This window comes from Buteo buteo, chromosome 5 (assembly GCF_964188355.1).
Source record: "Buteo buteo chromosome 5, bButBut1.hap1.1, whole genome shotgun sequence".
Lineage (NCBI taxonomy): Eukaryota > Metazoa > Chordata > Aves > Accipitriformes > Accipitridae > Buteo > Buteo buteo.
The window spans coordinates 15,218,935-15,243,923 of record NC_134175.1 but is presented as its reverse complement, the minus strand read 5'-3'; the positions used below and the strand labels follow the sequence as shown (position 1 = coordinate 15,243,923).

The window sequence follows — 24,989 nt, the reverse complement described above, 5'->3', positions numbered from 1 at the left end:
CAGACAGCACTGGTAAGCCTATACGACTCAATGCATTAATTGGGGGTTTAGTCATCTACACAAAATAAAACCTTCATATATGACATAGTCTAAAACTTCACACTGATTAAGCAATTAGGAGCTATTAATTATCACTGCTTATAGCTGTTAGCACAGACCAATGTAAGTGAATTCCCCCCACTGTGGTGGTGAATTAGTTCCAATCAGCATCAAATGCCTTTCTGAACACACACACACAGGGATCCTGAGCAAATGGGGAGACACAGCCAGAAGGCTAAAAGGATAGGTCAAGTCATACCTGCTGCTTGGCAGGCTCATCAAAAACAACAAGCCCTCAGGAATCTTTCCTTGTAACCATTATTGTTAAAAAAATATATTCCCCTCCAATAAGCCATAGATAACTGCCCATCCTCGCACACTTGCAGCAGGACCTCTGTTCCTGAACAGCAGAGCAGCTTGGTCCCTAATGGGGGTCTACACTGGGGTCAAAATGAAACACCTTCCCTCATATGGACCATCCTTAAAACACATGGATCACAGCAACCCTGGATCCTTCAATACAGATGTAGCTCTTATTTTCCCTTTCCTCTGTGCGGAAGGAGAGGGTGATGTTCCACCCTCTGCAGATGTTAACACTCAACTCGGATGTGGGGTCATGATCTCCGGTTTCTCCTCTGCTTACTGTGATGAAGACTCTCGCCTCCCAGGACAGCAACCCAAGAAACAGTCTACAGGCTCTTCTCTGGAAGGGGAGAGCACAGAGCAGGCAGTCATCCCTCCCTATGATAGCTCTCCCGATGGCAAGGGGAACTCACCGGCCCTGAAGGGAGAGAGCTGGACACAGCATGCAACCATCCTTGGGTTCATGCCCCACAGCTCAGTGGTTATGATCACTGGAGAAGGGGTACATCTAAATATCAATCCATGCCCCTAGGACTATTTCTGTATCTGACTGATGATTACTTACTATTCAGAATTTCAAAAGAAGGAGTAGAAAAGACCCCAACTCAGACCAACCTGGGGCAGTTTCCACTGGGAAGTGGGAGATAGGAGGTACAGATTTGAATGCCTTCAGGCAAGGTAGGAAACTGAACGTTGCTCCCCCATGTCCTGGGGAACGCCTGAACTGCTAATGTATTTCATAAAGGGAATTTCTTATTGAGGAAATTTGAGTGTGAGCAGAAGACAGGTCTGTGAGGGGAAGGCAGCAGACAAGTATGCACTGCAGATTCCCAGCAGGCAGAGACCATAAAAAGCCAACATCTTCTATGCCTTTGTATTCATTTCAGAATTTCCCCCCTGGTTTGCTCCTGGCAGGTACTATTTTAATGGGCTCCCTCCTCTGAATAGGGGTGTCTGGAAGCACATGAATTTTGTATCTAAGAAGCAGCCACTGCAATGTCTAACACTGCAACACCCACATCCTTCCTTGCCCTAAAATACTGCCCATTAGCTCTCAGCCCAGGTGCTTTTTATTCTGGCTCACAGCAACAGGTGCTTCTGTTTGTGGTGTGACAACACATGAAATTAAAAACCACAACAAGCCAAGCAGCAGTGACTCTTACTGAACACAGCAATCACAAGTGCACCTGTGTATCAGTGCCTGTAATAAATCTTAAGACAGATATCTGTCATTAGGTGAAGCAGCAGACTTATTGCCTGATGCATAATCTTGGCTGAGAACTGAAGGATGCAGATAAAGGTTTCTTTTTTGGACACAATGTGTAACACTGGGTGAGAAATCTCTGCACTGTTAGAGCAAATTTTCAAAGGAGTTTCTCAACAAACTCAAAGACACACTGAAAAGTAAGTACCAAAGCTGGGGGTGTTCTTGTGCTTGTGTAATACCAACTCCTCCACCCTTCAAACAGATTAAGTCAGTCAATACCACATAAGTCAAAATAATGTCCTGTAATAATGTTCCTGTAATGCTGCCAAATCAGTAATAAAGTTTGAACAGAGGGGCATACAGTTTTCATTTTTTAAACAAAGTAAAAACCTCAAAGAAAGGAAACAAGAAGGCGAAATTGAAGTGGCTTTTAAAATTAATTTTACTTTTTCCTGATGTCATGTAATATTCCTAGAGTCTGGCTGGGTGCAGTTAGGTGTACTAATGTTCTAACCAACTTTTGACTCAATTAGATGGAAATACTAGAAAAGAACTCCCCCTTTTCTGGAGTCCATGAAATCTGGAGTCCAGTTTTAGACAAACTTTGGATAAGTATCATAATATGCTTATTCAAATGTAATTGCATATTCAAAATGTATCTCTGGCTATTAGAAACAAAACTGATTATTACGAAACAATACTTGGACAACAGAAGCCCTTTCTCTGTTGGAAAACAATGCTTAGGCACATACTCTAGTATTTAGATTCAGTGTTTGCTAATGAAAATAATAATACAAACAAATTTCAGACTGCAATTTCCTGGATAATCTTCAGCTATCAAGAGGTCTGCAGAGAGGTAATGCTGTGGACATTCTGTGACTATCATGTAGGTGTAATGCGATGAGTTCAGTACGAAGTTGTTTTCATATGTAGCGATTCGTATAAAACCACTTAAAACCCCTGGATTAAGTATTTTACTCTGCAAATATTCCCAACATTTCCCCTATGCCAGAACACTTCACTGATCATGGCTTTTATCAGTTTTTGAAAGTCAATTACAAGTTCCCACATGAGGATCAGAAAGAAGATTTTGAGATGTGAACCCAAGGAGATATGAATGTGGAGATCCTACACACAGGGACAGAAAGCATGAGGGATTGCAAGAGCATAAAATACACTCTTCTTTTTTGCTTTGCTACTTCCTTGTCCGTTACACCTTGTCCATTGCTTAGCAGACAGAAACTTCTCTTCTAGTCACTCAGCTTCATTTGAAGCCACCACACTGTCTTCTTCCCTAAAGGAGGTGTGAAGGGATCAGACAGAAGCCCCTGAAACAGCCCTGGGTTTGAGCAGACCAGGGGCCAGAGCTCCTTAGTCAGGCTGTCCACAAAAGTAGGACAGGAACTTTAGTGACAGTTCTGAGAATTTCTGCCAAAACAGGCATGTGTAACAAAATCCTTAAAAAAATGCAGATATGATAGCAATAAAGGTTTGGGGTGGTTTTGTGTTTTTTGCAAGCAACAGAACAGTCTGTCAGGAGAAGCCCATCGTGATGCCAGCTGGCTAGTCCCAACATTGCACCCACCCACTGCCTGTGAGCAATACACCTACCCTCATGCCCTGCGCAGCAGCACCAACCCAGCCCACTCTGAGCTGGTAGCTGGAACGTGCATCTTGCAGATCTAACAAACAACTTCAAAAGGGTGGGAAGCACACAGCATCTTCAAGAACCAGTAGATGCAATTAAGCAGCTGATTTTATAGTCCTTCTTTTCTTCCTCCTTCCCTAAGCAGCTCTTCAAAGGCAGCTAGCTAGAGCAGCTGGAGCTTGCTGTGAAAGACCAATTCCACCCACCCACCCACTCACTACAAATCTGCCAATTACCATTCAATTGGACTATTTTAAATATTCGGAATATTTGGGGTTTATTTCCTACTTTCAAGAAACATTGGTGTTTGAGATAAAGCAAGCTGCTTATAATGGAAAGGGACACTTCAATTTAAACTGAAAATCTCTCCCTTTTGCAATATACTGCTTAAACACCAATCTGCTTATAAACAAGTGGTACACAGTAGTATGTTATACACAGACAGGTTGCCATTAAAGATAAGCATTTACCAACAGTTGCCACACACTACTACATGCAGCACTACTTAAATTCTGTAGCTACAGAACTAGTGCCACTTTGTAGTATTTTTATACATCAGCATGGTTACCTGTGTCAGTTGGTGGGTGACTTTCATCCTCTAACTGCTATAAGAAGGAAGGAAGATACTCAGAACAGGTCAGCACTTTGGCAGGGAGGGGGTTGGTTTTGGGGTTGGGCATTTTTTGTTTATCTTTTTGAAAAATATATATCTCACTGCAAAGAGATGCCCACGTCAGAAGTTCTTCAGAAACTGTTAATGCTGGCTTTATCAGTGCCCTTTCTGTGTCTATGACTCCTAAAGATCCCCAGCTTTGTAGCAGTTCCCTTGCTAGATCCCTGGATTAGGCTCTGACAGCCTAAGGAGTTCTGTCCCTCACGGCATTATTTATTCGTATTAGCCAGGTATACTCGTGTTTGTTACTTACTTTTTATTCAGTGAACTCAACAGTTAGAGGCATTGTATTTCCATTAAATTCCATATCTGCCTGCTTTTCAAATCTGTTTCAAGGGCATTCACCAATTGACAAATCCCTTCTGAAAATGCTGGTTAAAGGTATTTATAAGGAAACTAAACTGATTCCCTTTTATTCAAAACATGCTGTTCTGGGTTGAGGAAAAACATTACGGGCAACTTCAAGCAGTTCAGCTTGCTATACTAATGCAAAACAAGTTCATTATATCACTGGATTTCATGTATTCCTCCATCTTCAGCTACATATGCTTGGCAAAAACTATTCTTTAAAATCAGTTTCTTCTATTGCTATATTTGTCTTTCAGTTCCAGGAAAATAAATGAATTCTGTCCTGACTAGAGGTTCCTTAATAGTAGGAAAAGCAACCTCCACATGCGCTGAACAAAAGGCAGTTGTGGGACTTCCTGGCTGTCTATATTCAGCTCTGATATAAATTTTCTTTCCAACTGAGATATCCATGAAACTGTAACTGCTGCTAAAATGCAATGCTGCAAGCCCATGAAGTGGTTTCTACATGGAAGGAGCTTTCACAAAATGGTTTAGTTATTTGTGGCTTTTTATCAGAAAGAACAGCTTCTCCTCCTGGCTTTGCCATGGTGACACTGGCGGCAGGGAACATATTCTGTACTGAGACCACCTGTCTGTGGAGGCCCCGTTTGCTGGTCTCCAAACATACATTTAAAATGTTAACTGAACTTCAAGTAATAACCTCAATGAAAGGTTATAATTTAACAAACTCTGCAATAATGAATGAATTCAGGGTATACTTTCTGGAATGCCATTTTCTCTATAGGTAGTTTCCAATTTGCATGTACACAGAAATGATACACTAGCTATTCTGAAAGTTGACTTTAAGCATGAATTAGTCACTTTCCTCTTTTTTTTGCCAGCATACATAAATATACTGCTGTTACTCTGGCCTTCTGTAGAGCAAAATCCTTGTGCTTTGAAAAAGCACAAAATATCTTGCAGGAGTAACTGGACAAAAAGTGGTTATATCACCCGTGTCTTGGTACTGAGGGCTGGGGGGTTGACTTACAGAGGAGCATCCACTGGTTTAAAGGAAAGCTTTCCTTGTACTTATACTGCATTCAGCTGTCCCGAATCTTTACGAAGCAATGACATTTTTACACCAGAGGGAAAGGACTCCGTCCTCCCTCCCGCTCTGATCCAAGACCCCTGTCCTGGTTTCAGCTGGGATAGAGTTAACTGTCTTCCTAGTAGCTGGTACAGTGCTATGTTTTGAGTTCAGTATGAGAAGAATGTTGGTAACACTGATGTTTTCAGTTGTTGCTAAGTAGTGTTTAGACTAAAGTCAAGGATTTTTCAGCTTCTCATCCCCAGCCAGTGAGAAAGTTGGAGGGACACAAGAAGTTGGCACAGGACAGAGCCAGGGCACCTGACCCAAACTGGCCAACAGGGTATTCCATACCATGAGACACCACATCTAGTTTAGGAACTGGGGAGTAGGGGCAAGGAATCACCACTCGGGGACTAGGTGGGTGTCGGTCGGTGGGTGGTGAGCAATTGCCCTGTGCATCATTTGTGCATTCCAATCCTTTTATTATTGCTGTTGTCGTTTTATTAGTGTTATCATTATCATTATTAGTTTCTTCTTTTCTGTTCTATTAAACCGTTTTTATCTCAACCCACAGGTTTTGCTTCTTTTCCCAATTTTCTCCCCCATCCCACTGGGTGGGGGGGAGTGAGTGAGCGGCTGCGTGGTGCTTAGTTGCTGGCTGGGGTTAAACCACAACAACCCCCCACTTCATGAGCGTGGTTTCCCAACTGGTCCTGCGCAAGAGCATTTTGGATGGTCCAGCTGGAAACACTGGTGCGCCCATGTGTAGCATTTTCTACAATTTAGCCACAGAGTAACTGAGAACTGGCAGAAGTTTGGGACTTTTGGGAGAGATTGCAAGGATCTGAGGAATCCCTATTTTTCATAACTATCACATAGTTACTTCAGAATTAAATACCCAATGGTTTGACCCGAGTATAAATTTCCAGATAAGTCACTATGTGTAAAAATGATCCTTTCCTAATATTGCCAGTACTGGTACAAAAAATGAGTTACTGTGCTCTGTGAAGAATTACAAGGTCACTACTGAGCATTAAATCAACAGACTGGCTACCCATCAGACCTCATTCTGTAGATGCAACAAATGGCTGTACACAAATTCACCTACATCCCTTGCCAGCAACTCCAAACACAGACTGTTAACACCCAGTGGAGAACAAAGCTTAACACTTATACAAGATTCCATGCAAACATCAGCTTATGCTTTTTGTGAAACACACTATGAGAATATACTGTGTATGCTGAAAGTTCCTGTATTCATGTGGCTGATTTTCTCCTATACCAATTAAAAAAATAAGTAAGGAACTTTTGGCCTTAAAGTAGTCTGACATAAAGAGACATTTCTACTAAATTAAGTTTCTACCAAATTGTTCCAATTTCTCCAATATTTTAAAGAAGTCTCTTTTTAGAAACTCTATTACTCCTTTTGCTAGCATGTGGGAAAACTTGCAGTAGAATATGGCCCAGCAAACTCTCAGTTATCAGGGCCAATGGGATAGCAGGTTAACCTAAATAAAGCAACTCACAAAGACAGTGTGACAGAGAAAATGAAGAAAGGAAAAAAACAACCCCACAAAAGAATATGGAGCCAGCACTGACTCACATCAACCAAATACACACTATACAGAGATAAGTGTGTCAAACTGAGCTATAATGCTTCCAAACACACCTGCACCCAGGTAAGTTCAATCACAGCCTGGATTACCTGCACCAGGAGAACAGAGAGCTGACTTCATAAGCAACTGTGCAGCTGGCTAGTCTGTTTTCTGTTCCTTTAATTAAAATGCAAAGCACGGGCTAAATGGTAAACATTTAATTAGATTTGTCTCTATGTTTCAATATTAATAAAACACATGAAAAATGCATTAAGAGCCAGGTAATTGGGGGCTCTCCAAAAGTAGCTGTAAATGAGCAATTATAATACAGTTGGGGTGTGGTTCCCCAGGGATCATCACAGGACTGATGCTTTTTAATATTCCAGCCAAAGGTTTAGAAATTATTAAAAAATCCCAGGCAATAAAATGTACAGATGACAGGAAGACTGAAATCCCAGCAAATTACAGTGAAGAGCTGCCAGTATTAGAGTTAGCCAGACTGGTGGGTAAGCTGGACTCATTCACACCAAATGTCTTTTATACAGCCAAACATAAGATTGCGTATTTTGGAATAAAGCATACGGGCATTTTCTGGAAAACAGGGAGTCTCTAAAACACACAGATGTCAGAACTGCCTGAATACCAGGTTCCTCATGTGAAGCTGAAACACAAAGAATACAATTTTTACTTCTACAGGATATTGGTTAAATCAGTAATAAAACACTATAAACACTTTGGTTTCCACCTTCTAAAAGCACATTGAAAAATACAGATATTTTACAAGGACAAGCAACTAAAATTATTGTGGGGCTGGAAAGAAATTCCTCACTGTGAGAGATATGAGACCCTCTATCTATTTCAGCTTATGAAAAAAAGATCAGGAGGTGAGCTGATTACACGGTACATGCCATTTCTGCAGGGAGAAAATGCTGGCTAACGAGAGAGCTCTTTGAGCTAGCTGGAGGAGGTGTAAGATGCAACAACATTTGCAATTTAAAACTGTGTTCAAATCAGAAATAAAGGCAGCTAGTATTATTTCTTTTAATACTAGGGAAGTAACCAACTTCTTGAGGGATGGCTGCACTTCTGCAAAGTTTCAGACCAGTACCAGGAGAGTGTACAGAGGACTGAAGCCCAACGCTCACCCACCCAGGGGCTGCGGGAGCTCCAGCCACACTGGGGCTGGGACTGCTTCTGAAACGCAAAGCCAGGTTGGAAGATATGCTGTCATTAGGAAAGTTACTGAGCTCAACGCCAGACAACAAGATGATACTTCAGGGCCTCTGCATGCAGGAAATCAGAGCTAATGATGTTTCAAGGCTTCTTTTGCCCTTGAAAAATCTAGGAATCAATAGGTAAAAAGGAGGGAAGATATTTTAAAGCAGTGTTTCCTTTGAATACATCATGGGATTTATTGAACCACAGGTACAGAGCTGAAGACCAAGCCTTTTCTCCCTGTGCATCATGTAACAATGGAGAAAGTGTTTTTACATTACTAGGTGCAATTAGATAGAAAGCAATGACAAAGGAGTACTATGTTCTGAATAGCAAGTAACTGAAGTTGATCTGCTTGAAAAAATGTCTTGCCAAAAATTCCAGCTTTTTTCACAGCTGACGGGCTCAGTCAAAAAGCCAGATCAAGTCAAGGGAAATTTCTCTACAGATCTCACTGTACTTCAGAGTCTGTGCAGAAATTTCAGTTCAGAAGTATACTTTAAAATGGGCTTAACTTTCACAGAGTTCAGTTTTCACAACTCTGGGCACATGCCAACACGCAGTCCTGCATTTTTCTTGAATAATTTCTTGAAAAGCAGTGCTATTTTTTTTTTTAATCTTGAAAATGGAAAGTAATTTTTTGATCTGTATTACCCAAACTCCATCATGAACATGCATCCATACAGTTTCAGTATTTTTAAATGCATCATTGATTTATTTGAACCTATGCTATTAGCTATGCAAGCAACCTCAACGCATAATTCAAACCCTTCAGGCTTTTCTGTGAAACAAAATCTCCAAGTAAAGCTTTACTGAAAATTCTGATTTAATACTACAGTTCTTGTCAAATCCTGCAAAAGAGCTCACCTGGTACAAAGAGGGGGCTAGTCCAGTTCCTGCTAACAACAAAATCAAGGAGACCATCGAGGAGACAGATCAAAGCAGCCAGGTTTTCACCAGACTTTCCCCAAAGCTGGTCAGAGTGGAGTTGTCTACCAATCTAGAGGCATTTTAGGCAAGAATTCTAATCTTTATTTCCTGCTTTATTTCCTGCACCATCACTGAGAACTGTACCTCAGGTTTCTAGCTCTGAAGGGCAAAGCTCTAGCTCTTCAGTTACGGGACTAAATCCAACAAGTGGATGTGATAACAGGGGAACATGCTCTTGCAAAGCGTGGCTTTAGCATGATTGGCTAATGCTTGAATTCACGTCTTATTTTTGGAAGGAGAGAAAACAGATTTTCAGCATTGCAGAAAAAAATTCAGTAACATACACCTAAAGGGAAAATTTTGTTCCTTAGACAGTTAAGCACTTTTGAGATTCCCACTGCAAGATGCCCAGCTTAAAAACCCCAGGCTGATTTCGTTGATTTCAGGTAAATGGAAGAGAAGGCTACTTTCAAATTACAATTAATTTTAGAAGCTTCAGCTTTCAAATTACAATCAATTTTAGAAGCTTCAGCTACAAGATACCAGTATGGGAAGGCTCTGCAAACAGTAAATACTAGTATTATTTCAGCATACAAGTCAAAATGCCAGGCACAGAGGTATCTGTCCTTGGAGAGTTGAAGTATGCGTGGTCCCTGCTACAACATTTGCTTATTACATTTCAGCAGTAGAGGCTGAGCCCTGTGCTGGCAGTCACTGGCTGTATTCATCTTAACAGTAAGACCGTATAATTCAAAGGCCTCTAACACGAGCTTTTCTGCATGTGTTTGATCAGAACATGAAGCAATGGGTAGGATGCATTTCAGGCTAAAGAAAAAGAAGAAAGGAGAAGAAGCACTTAAGATTCATATGTCTGCAGCATTTCTATCATAGTGGTTAAGATGCCATGGCCTTTTCAGCTGGTTTCTTAATAGTGATGTGACAATGAAAGCCTGCAAAGATGGGAATCAGAAAAGCTTTATTCCCAGAGTTCACTGGCCATATTCTCTTCTGTCTAGCACTGATGTAAATGAAGGGGATTGCCAAAGTTGGCAGATCCAAGGTGTGAAACAAGCACAGAGGCAGGGGACTGATTTTATTTCAAAGCATCTTCATTTCACTCCGCCCTTTTGTCTTCCTCATCTGCTGATTGCCTTGAAGCAGCAGGGAGGGTTGCAAGTGAAATTATCCCTGAAGTGGGACCATTATCAGGTCTTCTGTCTGGCTGGGGAAGAGAGCAGCACCGGCAGCTTGCAGTGTGGGCTCCCTCATGGGGGAAGATGAACAAGGAGCACAGCTGAGCCCTGAGCACACGCACACGCTGATGCACAGGTGCTCCCAGTACAACAGTGCATTTATAGCAACCTGCTGGAGTCCACTCTGGCATTGGCAAAAACCCAGCAAGTGTTCGGCTCTTCTCTGAAGGTGGGCCCTTGTTCTTTTAGACAAGTAGACACCTTGGGGGAGATTTTACGTCTGCTACTGATGGTTGGAAACAACACTAGCGATGCCAAAACACCAAACTGTGGTTTAGGCTTTAGGACTTGCTCGAATGATGAAGTATCTGATTCTGACACTCATGGCAGTTTGCAGCCTTTTGTCCCCAAAATATTCTCTGCCAGGGAGCACTACTGAGGTAGTCACAGTGGAACACCCCTAACAATTCCTGGGGCATAAGCCACCCTCCAGTCCTGCCAGCTGCTAAATATGGCACATAGGCCAATGCATCTACCCGGGTCTTACAAGAACAGACATTTACACAGACTTTCCTAGATTACTGCTAGTATGGACTTTGTTGAGCTTGACACAGAAGGTTTGGTTGGTTTACATTCCCAGATTGATGCAGCCTCTTTGACAGACCTTCTCCCTCTCCTCTAAAGGTTTTTAGATAAGCAGTAAAACCCACTCATTCTTTTCAAGATACTCTGACATGGAAAGTCCCAGAGGGCTTTCCTTGACAATCTCTTGCACTTAGGATATTCTCAATAATGCCAAGCAATGTGTACTTACTCAGTTCCAATGGACTTAGCTAAGATTTGCATTTGATAGGAGGCACTTGAGACTTCAGGCAACTGAATACAGTCATATAGAATAAACAGTAAATACATATACATGCTGGATCTAAAAAAGTATGAGTCACAGTCTATGCAGAAAAGTACCAAAGACTTGTAATGCACTGAGCATCATTTGCAGCAGTGGAGAAATAGAAACGCTGGGCCCAGCAAGCACCCACACTGCCTAGCAGATTATGAAAAGTGACATGTGAGCCAAATTTGAGAAGCATATACCTTATTTAATGATACTCTATACTGATTTCCATTCTAGGGTTATAATTCAATGTTCATTTCTCCAAGTTCTTTCTGTACCAGTACAAAAAACTTGTCTTAATTCTTTTGTAAACTACCAGTGTAGCACATTCCCTTTCTCCTACCTCTTGACAGGTAGTAATAAGGTTCCATATTTGAGTGATTTCATTGGAAGGCTTTTTATATATATACACACACACTATGTGTGTGTGTGCGTAATACATATGCATGCGCTTGTGTGTGCGCGCACACACACTCACACACAGACAGCTATATAATTTTAGGTTATTTTAAATGGTGACTTCTCTGTACCTGAATTCTTTGTTTCCCAAAGCCTTAACACCTTTGTTAAACCATTTTAGCCATTTGTTGGCTTTCTGTATGATGGGGTTTAGATTTTCACCTATGTAAGTTGTGAAGACAGAAATGGTTTGGATTAGCTAACTTAATCAAATTTCACAGGACTCATGAACTCATGAATAGTATTGAGATGGAATACAGTTTCTTGGAGAAGGAACACTTATGTTTATTACATTAAATACAGTTCAACTGCGCTCTGCTCCATCCCAAGTAAGGAAAAATAAAGTAAAGTTTGGTTGGCTATATTGATGCAGCTGCCTTGGTACATAGCTCTCAATCATCATTGAAAGAATGCTGTTTAACAGGTTCATCAAGCACAAATGGCAAAGCACAAATTGTGTCAAAACACCTCAAAAGGAATGAAAAACTGTTTTAAGAAAACTGGACTTAGGCACATACATTCTTTCATCTTGCTGTGGGAGCTAATATTTGCCTTTATTACTTTCAGGGTGTGATTCCAAAAGTACTCAGCACTGCCCTTGTTCTGATTCCTCTGGAGTCACCAGTAAAACTTTTATTATCTCAAAAAGATAGTATTGATGTTGGTTGCTTTTTTAAAAGAGCTTATTACCTTGGTGTTGCAGAAGCATTTGTCTTGAAGAACTGACAAAGGTTAAAAGAAAACCCAATAACTGAACAAAACAGAGTAACAACCAAGTCTTTTTCTTGTTGAAGTAATGACTCATAAAAGGGTACAGGCATTCCCTAACCTTCAAAGGTTTTATCGGTTCTGCTTAGAGCTGATCATCACCAGCGATGAGGTTTTTTAATATGCAAATAAGATAGCTGGCTGCATTACAACTATGTCAGGTTTCCAGCCAGAAGGCAGAAGAGACAAGCCTCAGCTCTGGAGTTGGAAGATTGAGGAGCAGTGGAGTTTGGCAGGCTTCCGGAAGAAGCCCTATCTCAAGTAGCTGTGCTCTGGTTTTGAGGGTATCAGGTGAGATATACAAAAGCAAGTCAGCTTTATATAAAAACTATTATACCACAAAGCACTTGGTTAAAAACAACTTGCTGCTTAGAAATTATGGGGACTCATCAAATGGTTTTTACCCAGAGTCTAATTATTATTTTTTTTTCTCTGAATTCCTAACATACAACTGAAGAACTGAGTTATCTCTTGGCTGTAGCAGAAGCTAAAGAGGCAATCAGGCATTTATACATCCTTGAGGGACACCTTAGGATATGGTAAGCAATCCAGAATGTCCCTATATCCAGAATGCTCAGAACAATATGTCTGCTGTGGTGTCACTTCTGACATCAGATACAAACTTCTTCCTAGCCTACACCTGAATTTCAATATTGATACATTATGAGGGTACAGTTTAATAGCATGGTTCATTTTGAATGCACTTTACTATATTATGGAATATTTTACCTACACACTTTGTATCACTGTCACCACCATTCACTAGAATTCATTATTGCTGCAAGAATCATCAAAATACTACTGAAGGTAAATAACTCTAGGGAAGGGAAATAGAGAAACGGATTAAACAAATTAATCAAAGTACATACATACTCCAAGTTTGAAATTGAGAGCATTAAAATAGAGAGAACATATTAAAAACAGAAAAGTATTGGCTATATTGTGAAGAGCACCCCATCCTCTGCAAATTCTCTCTTTCTACACACAAGACAACAGGATAACTATTTCTCCAACGTTCATTTCTCATCTAAAGTCAGAATATCTGTGAGCTTGTACCATAATTACTCCAGCAGCTAATTATGATGCCATAGACAGACCATCGTGACTCAAGGACCAACCTGAGCAGCAGGAACAAATGCAAAGCAAACAACAATGTCTGTGCTTCCACAGCAGCACAGTGGCTTTAGCCATAAATAGAAAAAAGAATATGCAGAAGAGAGAAAACAGATGAGAGAAAGTTCAGAAAATGTATGACGTTCACAAATACTCTCTACAGCTGAAGTGTTTTTAAGATTAGACTAAATATTCCTACAAGCAGTGTACGAACTTTGAAGAACGCAGTGAAGAATGCAGGGAAAATTTACAAATACAATTCTTCATAACAGAGGATCAGGGAAAACTTGTGGTCATATTTATACTGTTTCATGCTGAGTGCATGACAAGGTACTTACATCCTGAGCTGCCATTCATTGGAACCAAAGTGAAGTTGGAGGCCCAGGGGTTACGCACGATATCCTGCCAATGAATGGTGTCTGCGAAGCAAAGAAATTTGTTCTGGCCAACATACACCCCTCCGTTCAGTATTTCTGCATAAAAGACAAGAGAACATACTTGTAAGACTTTAGACATAGAGCTGATTAAATCTATTGCTGCTCTGTGTACTGGAGACAGAGGGCATGAAATTTAAATGCAAAAAATTCTCACTGTAATCTCACTTAATACTCTGAAAACTGGAGGGCAAGTAGCTTACAGTATTTGTAAACAGGAACCATTTATTTATGTGCAGAAGAAACCTGATGAAGACAACCACACAGTTGCTAGATAGGTTACTGGATTTACCCGTTGTTCCAGTGTAATCAAGGATGGAACAGTACTGTTATTTGTGGGTAAAATAACCTTCAAGACTTAGCTGACTTTAAAAACACAAGCAATCAACCACACTATGCTGTATTTTATTAATCTGTATGAACACTTAAAACATTGTCGTGGTTTAACACCAGCCAGCAACTAAGCACCACGCAGCTGCTCACTCACTCCCCCCCATCCAGTGGGATGGGGGAGAAAATCGGGAAAAGAAGTAAAACTCGTGGGTTGAGATAAGAACGGTTTAATAGAACAGAAAAGAAGAAACTAATAATGATAATGATAACACTAATAAAATGACAACAGTAGTAATAAAAGGATTGAAATGTACAAATGATGCGCAGGGCAATTGCTCACCACCCGCCGACCGACACCCAGCCAGTCCCCGAGCGGCGATTCCCTGCCCCCCCCTTCCCAGTTCCTAAACTAGATGGGATGTCACATGGTATGGAATACACCGTTGGCCAGTTTGGGTCAGGTGCCCTGGCTGGGCATGAGAAGCTGAAAAATCCTTGACTATAGTCTAAACACTACTGAGCAACAACTGAAAACATCAGTGTTATCAACATTCTTCACATACTGAACTCAAAACATAGCACTGTACCAGCTATTAGGAAGACAGTTAACTCTATCCCAGCTGAAACCAGGACAAACATACAATAAACTAACATGCTTTTCTGGGGTAGGAATCTTCTGAGCCCACAGTACATGAGAAGGGTCCAGTCATCACAATGGCTGGAAAAGCACGTTTTCTGATCAGACTGTGCTGCTGTAATATCATGATCCGAAATACTCAAATACTGTGATCCAAAACTACCATTATGTCAATGCCTTGCTGGAAGCTCTGTGTTGAAGGGAGATAGTTTCTGAGCAGATGAAAGTTTGGGTTTTTTTGTGGTTTTTTTTTTTTTAATTTTCACGTTTATATCAGTTTGTTTAAAAAAATGGCTTGTTGCCCTATCTTTAAAGACTTGATTTGTCAAATCTCAACGTGAAAATGATCTTACAGTTGTTGGTTGTAGCACAAGGGTTTTCTCTGAAGCAATAACTTGTTTTTTTACCCTCTAAACTCTTGTTCAAATTCACAATTTCTCTACTTAACCTGGCTCTTGTATTTCCAAAGCAGAGGATAATCCATGTGACTTTCACTAAAGTTAACAGGAGTTATGCAGCTAAAACCTCCTGCACAGCCTAGTGACAAGAGATTGTGATGGGTTGACCCTGGCTGGATGCCAAATGCCCACCAAAGCTGTTCTATTGCTCCCCCATCCTCAGCTGGACAGGGGAGAGAAAAATATAACAAAAAACTTGCGGGTTGAGATAAGGACAGGAGAGATCATTCACTAATTACCGTCACGGGCAAAACAGACTCAGCTTAGGGAAAATTAACTCAATTTATTACAAATCAACCAGAGTAAGGTAATGAGAAATAAAACCAAATCTCAGAACACCTTCCCTCCACCCCTCCCTTCTTCCTGGGCACAACTTCACTCCCAGATTTCTCCACCAAGCCCCCCCAGCGACACAGGGAGACGGGGATGGGGTTTACAGTCATCACATGTTATTTTCTGCCGCTTCACCTCCTCAGGACGAGGGCTCATCACACTCTTCCCCTGCTCCAGCGTGGGGTCCCTCCCACAGGAGACAGTCCTTCATGAACTTCTCCAACGTGGGCCATTCCCACGGGCTGCAGTTCTTCACGAACTGCTCCAATGTGGGTCCTTTCCACGGTGTGCAGTCCTTCAGGAGCACACTGCTCCAGCGTGGGTCCCCCATGGGGTCACAAGTCCTGCCAGAAAAACCTGCTCCGTGGGCTCCTCTCTCCACAGATCCACAGGTCCTGCCAGGAACCTGCTCCAGCACGAGCTTCCCACGGGGTCACAGCCTCCTTCGGGAACCCACCTGCTCCGGCGTGGGGTCCTCCACGGGCTGCAGGTGGATATCTGCTCCACCGTGGACCTCCGTGGACCACAGGGGGACAGCCTGCCTCACCATGGTCTTCACCACGGGCTGCAGGGGAATCTCCGCTCCAGCGCCTGGACCATCTCCTCCCCCTCCTTCTTCACTGACCTTGGTGTCCGCGGGGTTGTTTCTCTTACATGTTCTCACTCCTCTCTCCGGTGGCTGTTTCTCTCCATCCCAACGTTTTTTCCTTCTTAAAAATGTTATCACAGAGGCATTACCACTATCGCTGATTGGCTCGGCCTTGGCTGGCAGCAGGTCCATCTTAGAGCTGGCTGGTATGGGCTCTCTCTCAAACACAGGGGAAGCTTCCAGCAGCTTCTTACAGAAGCCACCCCTGTAACCCCCCCCCACTACCAAAACCTTGCCACACAAAACCAATACAGAGATTCAAGCCTCAGCAAAGAAATGTTGAAGGTTAGTTACTAATGTCACCTTAGAATGACATTAAGTGGTGCTATACAGTCAGGAGTATCACACTTCTCACAGAGACATTAAGAGTAAATCTTGACTACGGTAGCAATGATTAAGGTCATCTGATAGTCCTCATCTCCCAATAAAACCTTTAAAAGCTGTAGTGGGAATGTTCAAGTTGACAAACAACAAGGAAGGAATTACTGCATTATTTTATTTTTTTTAAATTTCAGGGTTTACAGGCCATAGCATGTAGAGGAGGTAGCCCCCAAGAAAAGAACATGTTAGATAAAGGATCATCTGTAAATACATCCTTCCACCATATTAATCAGTTCAGAGTATTACTATTTCTTAGAAATCTCTGGTTTAAAAGCTTGGCTTTTCATTGAAAAGGGGCTTAAAAATGAAAACAACAACAATAATAATAATCTTATACAGAAAAGAGTCCAGATTAGAGATATAGCAATGATCTGTCTGTATGATATTCTTACGATCCCTGAAAAAACCCATGGAGCATCTGTTAGCAATTCTGCTCTGGGGAAAAAGTGGGACTTAGAAGAACACTTGAAAACATGACTAGTGATGATTTCTCTGTGTTGTCCCAGCTATAGAGGATTACCTAATCCATTATGGCCCAGATTTTGATTAAAAATAATATCTAACAAGCCACGAAAAACTGTAAAATCTACATTCATAGCTTCTTAAACACTTGCACACAATTCCAAACAGTGTCACTATCAGTGCATCTGAACACCTGCCACTGGCAAAATTCACTCATGACAATACCTATCAAATTTTCTTTTCTGCTAGGAACTTTGAGGCATTCTTGTGTAGCAGGCAGCACCTCACTCTAAAAGTAATCCTAATAGTTTTCAATTTCTGGAGAAGGACTTTTTTCAGCATAAAAGTAAACAGAAAGTGTCGTGTCCCCTCTATACTGTAAGGAAAGCTGATAGCTTTCCCTGTGTTTTATTAAAAGCAAACATGGAGAATGCTCTGACTTCCCTCATCACTGAATAATAAGCGCTGTTCCTGCTGCTCTTCCCCCAAAACATGATGCAGAAACTTTTTTTTGCCCTGCACTGTAACATTTTTCATAGGTGACAGGATTAAAGTTTACAGGTCTATTCATGCAGTGAGGCACTAATAAACCTGAGTACTAATATCAAAGATGGGCTCTTACAGATATTAATAACCCTGAGTTCAAAGTTTAGTACAATCTTTAAAGTACTGGTGCTTGACTCTTCCTGCTCTGTGGGATCCAGATTCATTCCCTTTCTACCTTCCTGTTCCAACCTGCTATCCTGCTTTTCTTTATGCTGAGTCCTCAGCATGTGTAAATCAGCACAGATGCATTGGCTTCACTGACTTCAACTCAAATGCATTTTGCACTTCCCTGCCCTCTCTTAGCAAGAACGATGCCTGGAAAGTCCTAATAAACCTTGTTACATGTTAAGCAAATGAAGCAAAAATGTAATCAATATACGATACAGTTACTGTAAAACGAACTCATCATCATCAAGTCATCATCTCATTTTAATTTACAGCACTGGAAGTGAGAGATAAAGTTAAACAATAAACAGGAGGAGAAAGGCAGGCACCTCTGCCTATGCAGATGAGCTAGCAAAGGAAACCAGGCAAAAAGAGCTTTCTTTTCCTGCATGCAACACCTGAGGTGCCTCTTTGCTCAGCTCTTTCTGAGGCTGGAGGAGGAAGGAGAATGACAAGTCTCCTAGTCAATTTTGTAATTTCTACTGTGAAGAAAGAAGCTAGTTCCTGCTAAAGCAGCACTCAAAAGGATTGCGCACAGTGGAATGTATTTTAAATACCATTTTGGGGAGAGTATTCTTGTCTTCTAAAACAATTTTTTGTGACATTGGAAAATTGTTAGTCTAAGTACAACACTGCTGCCTGGGACAGGCAGCAGAGCACTCAGCTCTATCAGCTGCTGCCTGAAATACCTACTGTGCCATGCTGGCAGCAAATGTTACCCTTGGACTTCTACGCTGCTCAAGGACGCAGAGTTACAAAGGGGGATTTTGAAGCAAAAGTCCCTCTAGCTTTCATTGGTAAAAGATTTCCTTAAGGTGTCAAGACAATTTTGGATGCCTTCTTGTAAGGTACTGATGGCCACACTTAAGAGTACCACAATCTCCCATTTTGGCACTAGGGCTGCAGCCGGTGCTCTGAGCAAAGGAGTAGCTCCAAGGTCTTTTGCCACCCATTCTGAAGTGAATGCAAAATCTTATCTTCCTTATTAGAGCTACATTACTGGCTTAAAAGCAGTATAATTCCGTAACTAGAGTTACATGAAAATAAATCAGCAAGTACACTGGCCATTGACTTCTGTCATTATTATGCTTATTGCTGCCAAATCATAGATTCATAGAATCATTTAGGTTGGAAAAGACCTTTAAGATTATCAAGTCCAATTTATATCTGCATATTATTAAAATTCTATTAAATGGTTATTTATTCAGGAAGCTAAATCAGAAATGTATTATCCATTGTATCTGCTATTTGCTTGCTTCCATTAGCCCAGTGATGAAGCAGAACCATTACCACATAATTTTGGTAACCTACCATACAATACTTAAAATACTAACAGGGGAGATAGAAACATACAGGTCTCTGGCAACCATCAAACACAAGTATCTTACACTTTCCATAAAGTGCCATGAACACGGATAGGTACATCACACACAATTTATACTTAGTCTGCTGAGTTCAAAAAGGGGCTAAATTCATACCATCTATTCTAATAGAATGAGTTTGACCTGGAGTCAGTGAAAATGCATTACCAGCCACCAGAAGCTTAAGATCACTGTAAATCAGGTAAAGAAACACTAGCTTTGCAAGTGTGTTGTCTGTTTAGACCGGAGATAGAAAGAACTCTTCTTCATCTGCTAAAAAGGCATTTTCTTCAGCTGACTTTTTCTTGTGTACAGTGTAATCCCTCATGGTCTGTTATCTAATTTCTAGTGTGGATTAAATTGGCAAAACATGTTCACATTTTGCAATGTATCCCTAAGTGCAAGTAACTCGTGTGTGTTGATATGCAGTGGGGGCAGTAGGCACCTATTTAGCAGTAGAATCTGGTTCTAAAATTGTTCTAAAATTGGTTATAAAATTGCTATTGCTATTCAAGGTGGCAAATTAAGAGCTCTTCCCTGGTGCTATGAAGCCAGCTGGCACAATAAACTCGAAGAAGGCATAGTGAGAGGGAAAATAACTAGCTCTAAAGTCGGCAGAGAAAGGGGAAGGAGTTAATTAGGGAAAACTGTTGGACATGTCCACTGTAACCACTTTAAAAGCAAAACAGAAGATATCTTATACGTTCCAAGCTGATTGTCTGCTAAGGAAACAGCTGTCTTTTTTACACCATACGCAGGTATACTCTGGACATAACGTATTATATAATGCATGGTGATGATATCTTAACTTCCAAGGTCAGCCTCCATTAGAGCTGAAGCATCTTTGCATGCTGACAGGTCTGCGTCTTCGCCATCATCACCCAGGTGATGGGAATCAGTTGTCAGATACTGTATCACTCTCAAAACACGGTCATATTTCACCCAAGATGCTGAATGCATTATCTGAAAATGGCTTTGGCCTGGAAATTTCATGCCAAACCAAGTTTTTTGATCTCTTAGCACAGCTGACTGCTGATGACCCACTGGGAAAGCACTTCAGGTCCATCATTAATAAGCTATGTCTTAAAGGGTAATGAGAACTGGGTGCTCTAGGAGACACTAGCTCATCCATCATCAATCAAGATCTGAAGTTTTTATACAGATGATTTAAGAAGAGTTGGACTGTGTAAAATTGAAATGTCACATTTGTATTGGGAGATGGGGGGAGCTTGGTAATGAAAATGAGAGTTTTAACCTTCTCCATTTCAGCTCAATGACCATACTCAAAAGCTCATGGATGTGGAATCTGTGTACCAGCTAGAAGCCCCAGACAGCCTTCGATCTCGATTATACAATTTCAAGTAAAGATTATTTGGGTCATTAGCTGGAAGTCAGTTTCAAGGCTTGATGGTAACAGCAAGATATTCTTTATTTCTATCAAAAGCAATCAGTGTTATGTGCAGCCTGTGGGTCTATACTTCTAACTGCTGAATAACTAAGAACACTGGATTGTAGCACCTGAGTATAAATCTTCCAAATCTAGCTACCTATTTTGCTGCTTAAATAAAAATGGAGTCATTTGATTACCTTTCACCGAGTTTGATGGGGTACCCTTTTCACTATTTCACCGCAAATGTGTGTGAAGATGGGCTCACATGGTCCTTGTGAGTCATTTAGCTACTTCATTAAAGGACAACAGGCTCTAGTCAACCCTTTCTTTAGTGATCTCCCCAAAGAGAGTATCTGTTTCATGAATGGGTTCAGCCATATTAAACCAACTCAAAGACGACATTTGTATCTGCTTGGACTATTCCTCTGTCTGTGCATGCCCTGAATTCTTCCTTCCTGCAGCCTTATTAAAATTTAAGACACCAAATAATTTAGCTGGTTACTTTATAAAAGGAAACAACACTGCGAATTATCCCAGCCCTTTGCAGTAAAAGTGCCAGAGTTTTTTGTTCCATGACTACCTTATTCTCGGGGAAGCGCAAGTCTGTCTCAGGCTAATGGGTCCCATTTCACCTTGCACCCTGAGCAGTTACTGAGACCACTGGGCACAAAAAATGTGGCCACATGGCCCCAAAGGGTTCAGGGCATGGAGAAAGTAATCCAAAATACTATGGAGGAGAGTAGAAACAGCTGAATCAAACAAGTAACACAAAACCGCCTCACCCATCCAAAAGGGGAGAAAACAGTTGGGTATAAAGTAAATTTAAGATGTGCTTCTTTTCACAAGAAACAGTCCTGTTGTTAAGTATAATTTTGTTTTCCTCAACACACTTGGCTTGTGCTAAAGGAAATGGTCTCTCTCCATAATCCAGCTAGATTCACTTGTCCTAGCGGCTGCTCAATTTAACTCATCTTGCAATGATCACAGCAGCTTCTGCTTACTTGGATCTTGATTCTCCAAAGTGTTTAGGCCCAGGTTTACATTTAAATCATTTCCTTCCCCTCCATTCTGGAGGAGGCTTCCTGCTCCTATAATAATTACTCTGCTTTGACAACAGAGAACAAAAAGATGTACCGATTCCAACCAACACTACTTTTGTTAACCATACACCTGCCATCAGTATCACATATCCTTGATGTTAATTAATAACAGGGTAGACATAAAGCTATATGACCAGCCTTAGCTCTAACATTTCCTTTGTAGATGTTAACTGTAGAAGCAGCAGTAGCTGTTTACAATGTTACCCACCTCATTTGTTTGCTTCTTTTCTCATCGCTAGCTTTTGAAAGCTGTTTAACCCTGTTGTCTTTGCAGGTGAGGAGCTTTCATGTAATATGTTGACTCTGTTACAGGGATATTAATTTTCAGAAGGAGATGCTAATTGCCTTACTTCTTTGTCCAGTCAAATTCTGATCCTGATTTTAGCAGCCAAGTGCTTGACTACTGTTTTCTTAATATAATTTGGGGGGGTGACAGGTAGATTAACAGATATAAAACATAACATTTTAACAATCCACGTGGCTTCCTGTGGGTTTCTCCAGATCAGGGAGAGAAGCAGAAAAGGGCCTGGCGGTCCTTGTGGGTGGTAAGATGGACATGAGTCAGCAGTACACCCATGCAGTGATGAAGGATGATCGCACAGTGGGCTGCAGAAGCTGAGCCAGCAGGTAGGTCAAAGTGAGGTGATGATGCCCATCTGCTGGGCACTCATGAAGGTGCAGCTGAAGCACTGGGTCTGGTTTTGGGCACCTGAGTGCAACACAGTTGTTGCCCAATTACAAGAGAGTCCAGGGAAGGACCACTATGCTGGTTAGGGGCTGGAGGACTTGTCACGTGAGGAGAGGTGAGAGGACCTGGGCTTGTTTAGCCTGAAGAAGAGATGATTGAGGAGAAGGGACACCTAACTGCAGACTGCCTCTACCTAAAGAAGGGCTATAGGCGAACACTGAGCTAGACTCTTCTCAGAAGTGCACGGCTTAAGGACAAGAGGCAATGGGCACAAGACGCAACATGGGAAACACTGATTAGACATCAGAAAAATATTCTTCACAGCATAAGTGGTTAAGCACAGGAGCAGACTGACCAGAGAAGTAGTGCTATCTCCATCTCTAGAGATTTTCATAAACAATGAACAACCTGATCCTTGTCTGAAGTTAGTCCTGCTCTGAGCAGAAGATTGGACCAGATGACCTCCAGATATCCCTTCCAACCTAAATTATTTTGTCCTTCTACAATTGTTAATCATCTACTACCACAGTACTTACAACACTCAATAAGCAATCTATTATCTCCGTTTTTATAAAAGCATACTTCATTTTAAACTTTTATCTACTGATAAGCATTTGGTGATGCAAAACACCCATCTGGAACATAACATATATTTAAAAGCATGTCATGCGCATATATAAAGTACATGCTACAGTATTTGAAATACAGAACCTATGTCACCACCACTGTCCCCCATTTCATGCAAAGGGGACATCTGGGCTAAGAACCATTACAGTTTTCAGCATGAAAGAACTGTCGCCCTTCGATCTTTTTATTTTTGTTAGCAAAAAGAAAATCACATTCATTTAAGTCACTGTAATGAAGCACTGATGAGTTTCAAATTACTGTTTATGGAGAGCATGACACATCACTAGCTCACCCCAGAAGGCACACTCTTGAGCTCTATAAGAGCAGCAATACACCAACAGTCAGAAATGAGCAGTCATTTCATTCACAGGAGCCATGACTTAACATTCAGGTAGCACAGCACTACCTTATGGGGATATCTGCGTCCCAGTTAGCAGCGCCTGCGCGTTCAGAAAGTAATGAGCCATTTCTGCAGTGCACTGGTATGTGCCTCTTCAGTAAGTCCTCTGATAACGCACTGTTGCTTGGCAGTGCTTACCTTTCAGTTGTTCCAAAAACCATACCTCTGAGTATGGATTTCAGCAAGGAAGCACAGCTGCAGGCATCTGATTATTCAAAAGTTACTAAAACCTGCTGAATCCAAAATAAATCATCTCTCTTCTGCCCTGTTCTTATTCTTTGGCAGAAAGCCAGTAGAAGGTGCAGAAGGGGAGATGATGTGCAGCACACTGGGTGCACCAACAGGGCAAACAAAGTCACCCTGCTGTCCCAGCAGGCTCCAGAAAGCCTGGAAGCTCTGATGGATACCCCAGTACTGGAATTCATTTCTGCTGTCTGGTCACCTTTCATGGTGAGCATCCTGTGGGACATAATCTGGTGTAATAACCCAAAGCAGCTGTATCAGCACTTGCCTTGCAGTCTTTCATGACACAGACCCTTGCTTTCTGTGTCAGTCATCCTCCAAATTTGTTCAATGAAGACTGAACAGACTTCAATGTCACTTCTTCCGCCCTCTTGAAATGCCCTATAGTTGCAACATCTCCTTCATCTGTCACACTCATCAGCCTCTGCAAAAGTGCAGCAACAAGGCACAAGCAAGCCACCCTTCCTGGCTCACCATGATGGTTTCACATTCATTTTTTCTCATTACTTCTCTAGAGCTTTTGCTGTGATTGATGTGTTTCTCCAGATGAATGGTTTCTGCTCCTGAGGGGAAGTATGTTTATTTGCCAGCCCTACAACAACATGAATGGCTTCCAGCAGTTTCCTAGTGCCTCCAGGACTTTTCCATTGGCTGTAGATTCACCCACAAACTCTACAGAGAACCACCAGTCAAGACTTCCTGGGAGTAAGATTGCAGACTGATCCTTCAACCATCCTCCTTTGACTATGACCAGCTGTTCTGCTAGTTCAGAGTCCTGGTGTATGATACTGGGACCTAAACCTTACTGTCCCACTGCTCCAACAGGGACTCATCACATCTCCTTCCCTCCCTGATCTCAAGGGCAGGCAGCCATAATCAAGGGAGTCTGAAGAAACATGGGGCACCAGTGGACAGAGTGTCCTATTCCAGGCCAGAAAAAGTAGAAGCTGGTGCTTGAAGCCACATAATAGATAGGAGGTACACTGAGCCAAACTGAACCCTCAATGAAACCAGCTCTCTGCTGAAGACTACCTTACATTTCACATCATCTATGTGGGCCAAACTAGAGAAAAGGCACTGAGTGTACTTATTTTTATTTTTTCCCCTAAACTTTTTACAAAGTTCTCTTCTCAGAGGATGTTCATATTTCTCCACACAGGATGAGGTGACATACTTTGACTGATACACTTCTGCATTGCCAAGACAGACACAAGCATTTTAAATGCCTCACCTTGTCAGGCCATTTGCTATATAATATTTTGATCAAACCTGTAATGTTTCATGTCTGCTGGTGGCAGCTCTCAAG

General features: G+C 41.5%; 1 protein-coding gene across 4 annotated transcripts in view; it reads right to left on the bottom strand.

The window, feature by feature from the left end:
* ERBB4 (erb-b2 receptor tyrosine kinase 4) overlaps positions 1-24,989 on the bottom strand; it is a 662,107-nt gene that overhangs the window by 211,546 nt on the left and 425,572 nt on the right. For all 4 annotated transcript variants that reach the window (XM_075027921.1, XM_075027923.1, XM_075027919.1 and 1 more), the window contains exon 4: positions 13,815-13,949. In XM_075027921.1, coding sequence (XP_074884022.1) covers positions 13,815-13,949 — 135 coding nt within the window. The remainder of the gene's footprint in view (positions 1-13,814; positions 13,950-24,989) is intronic.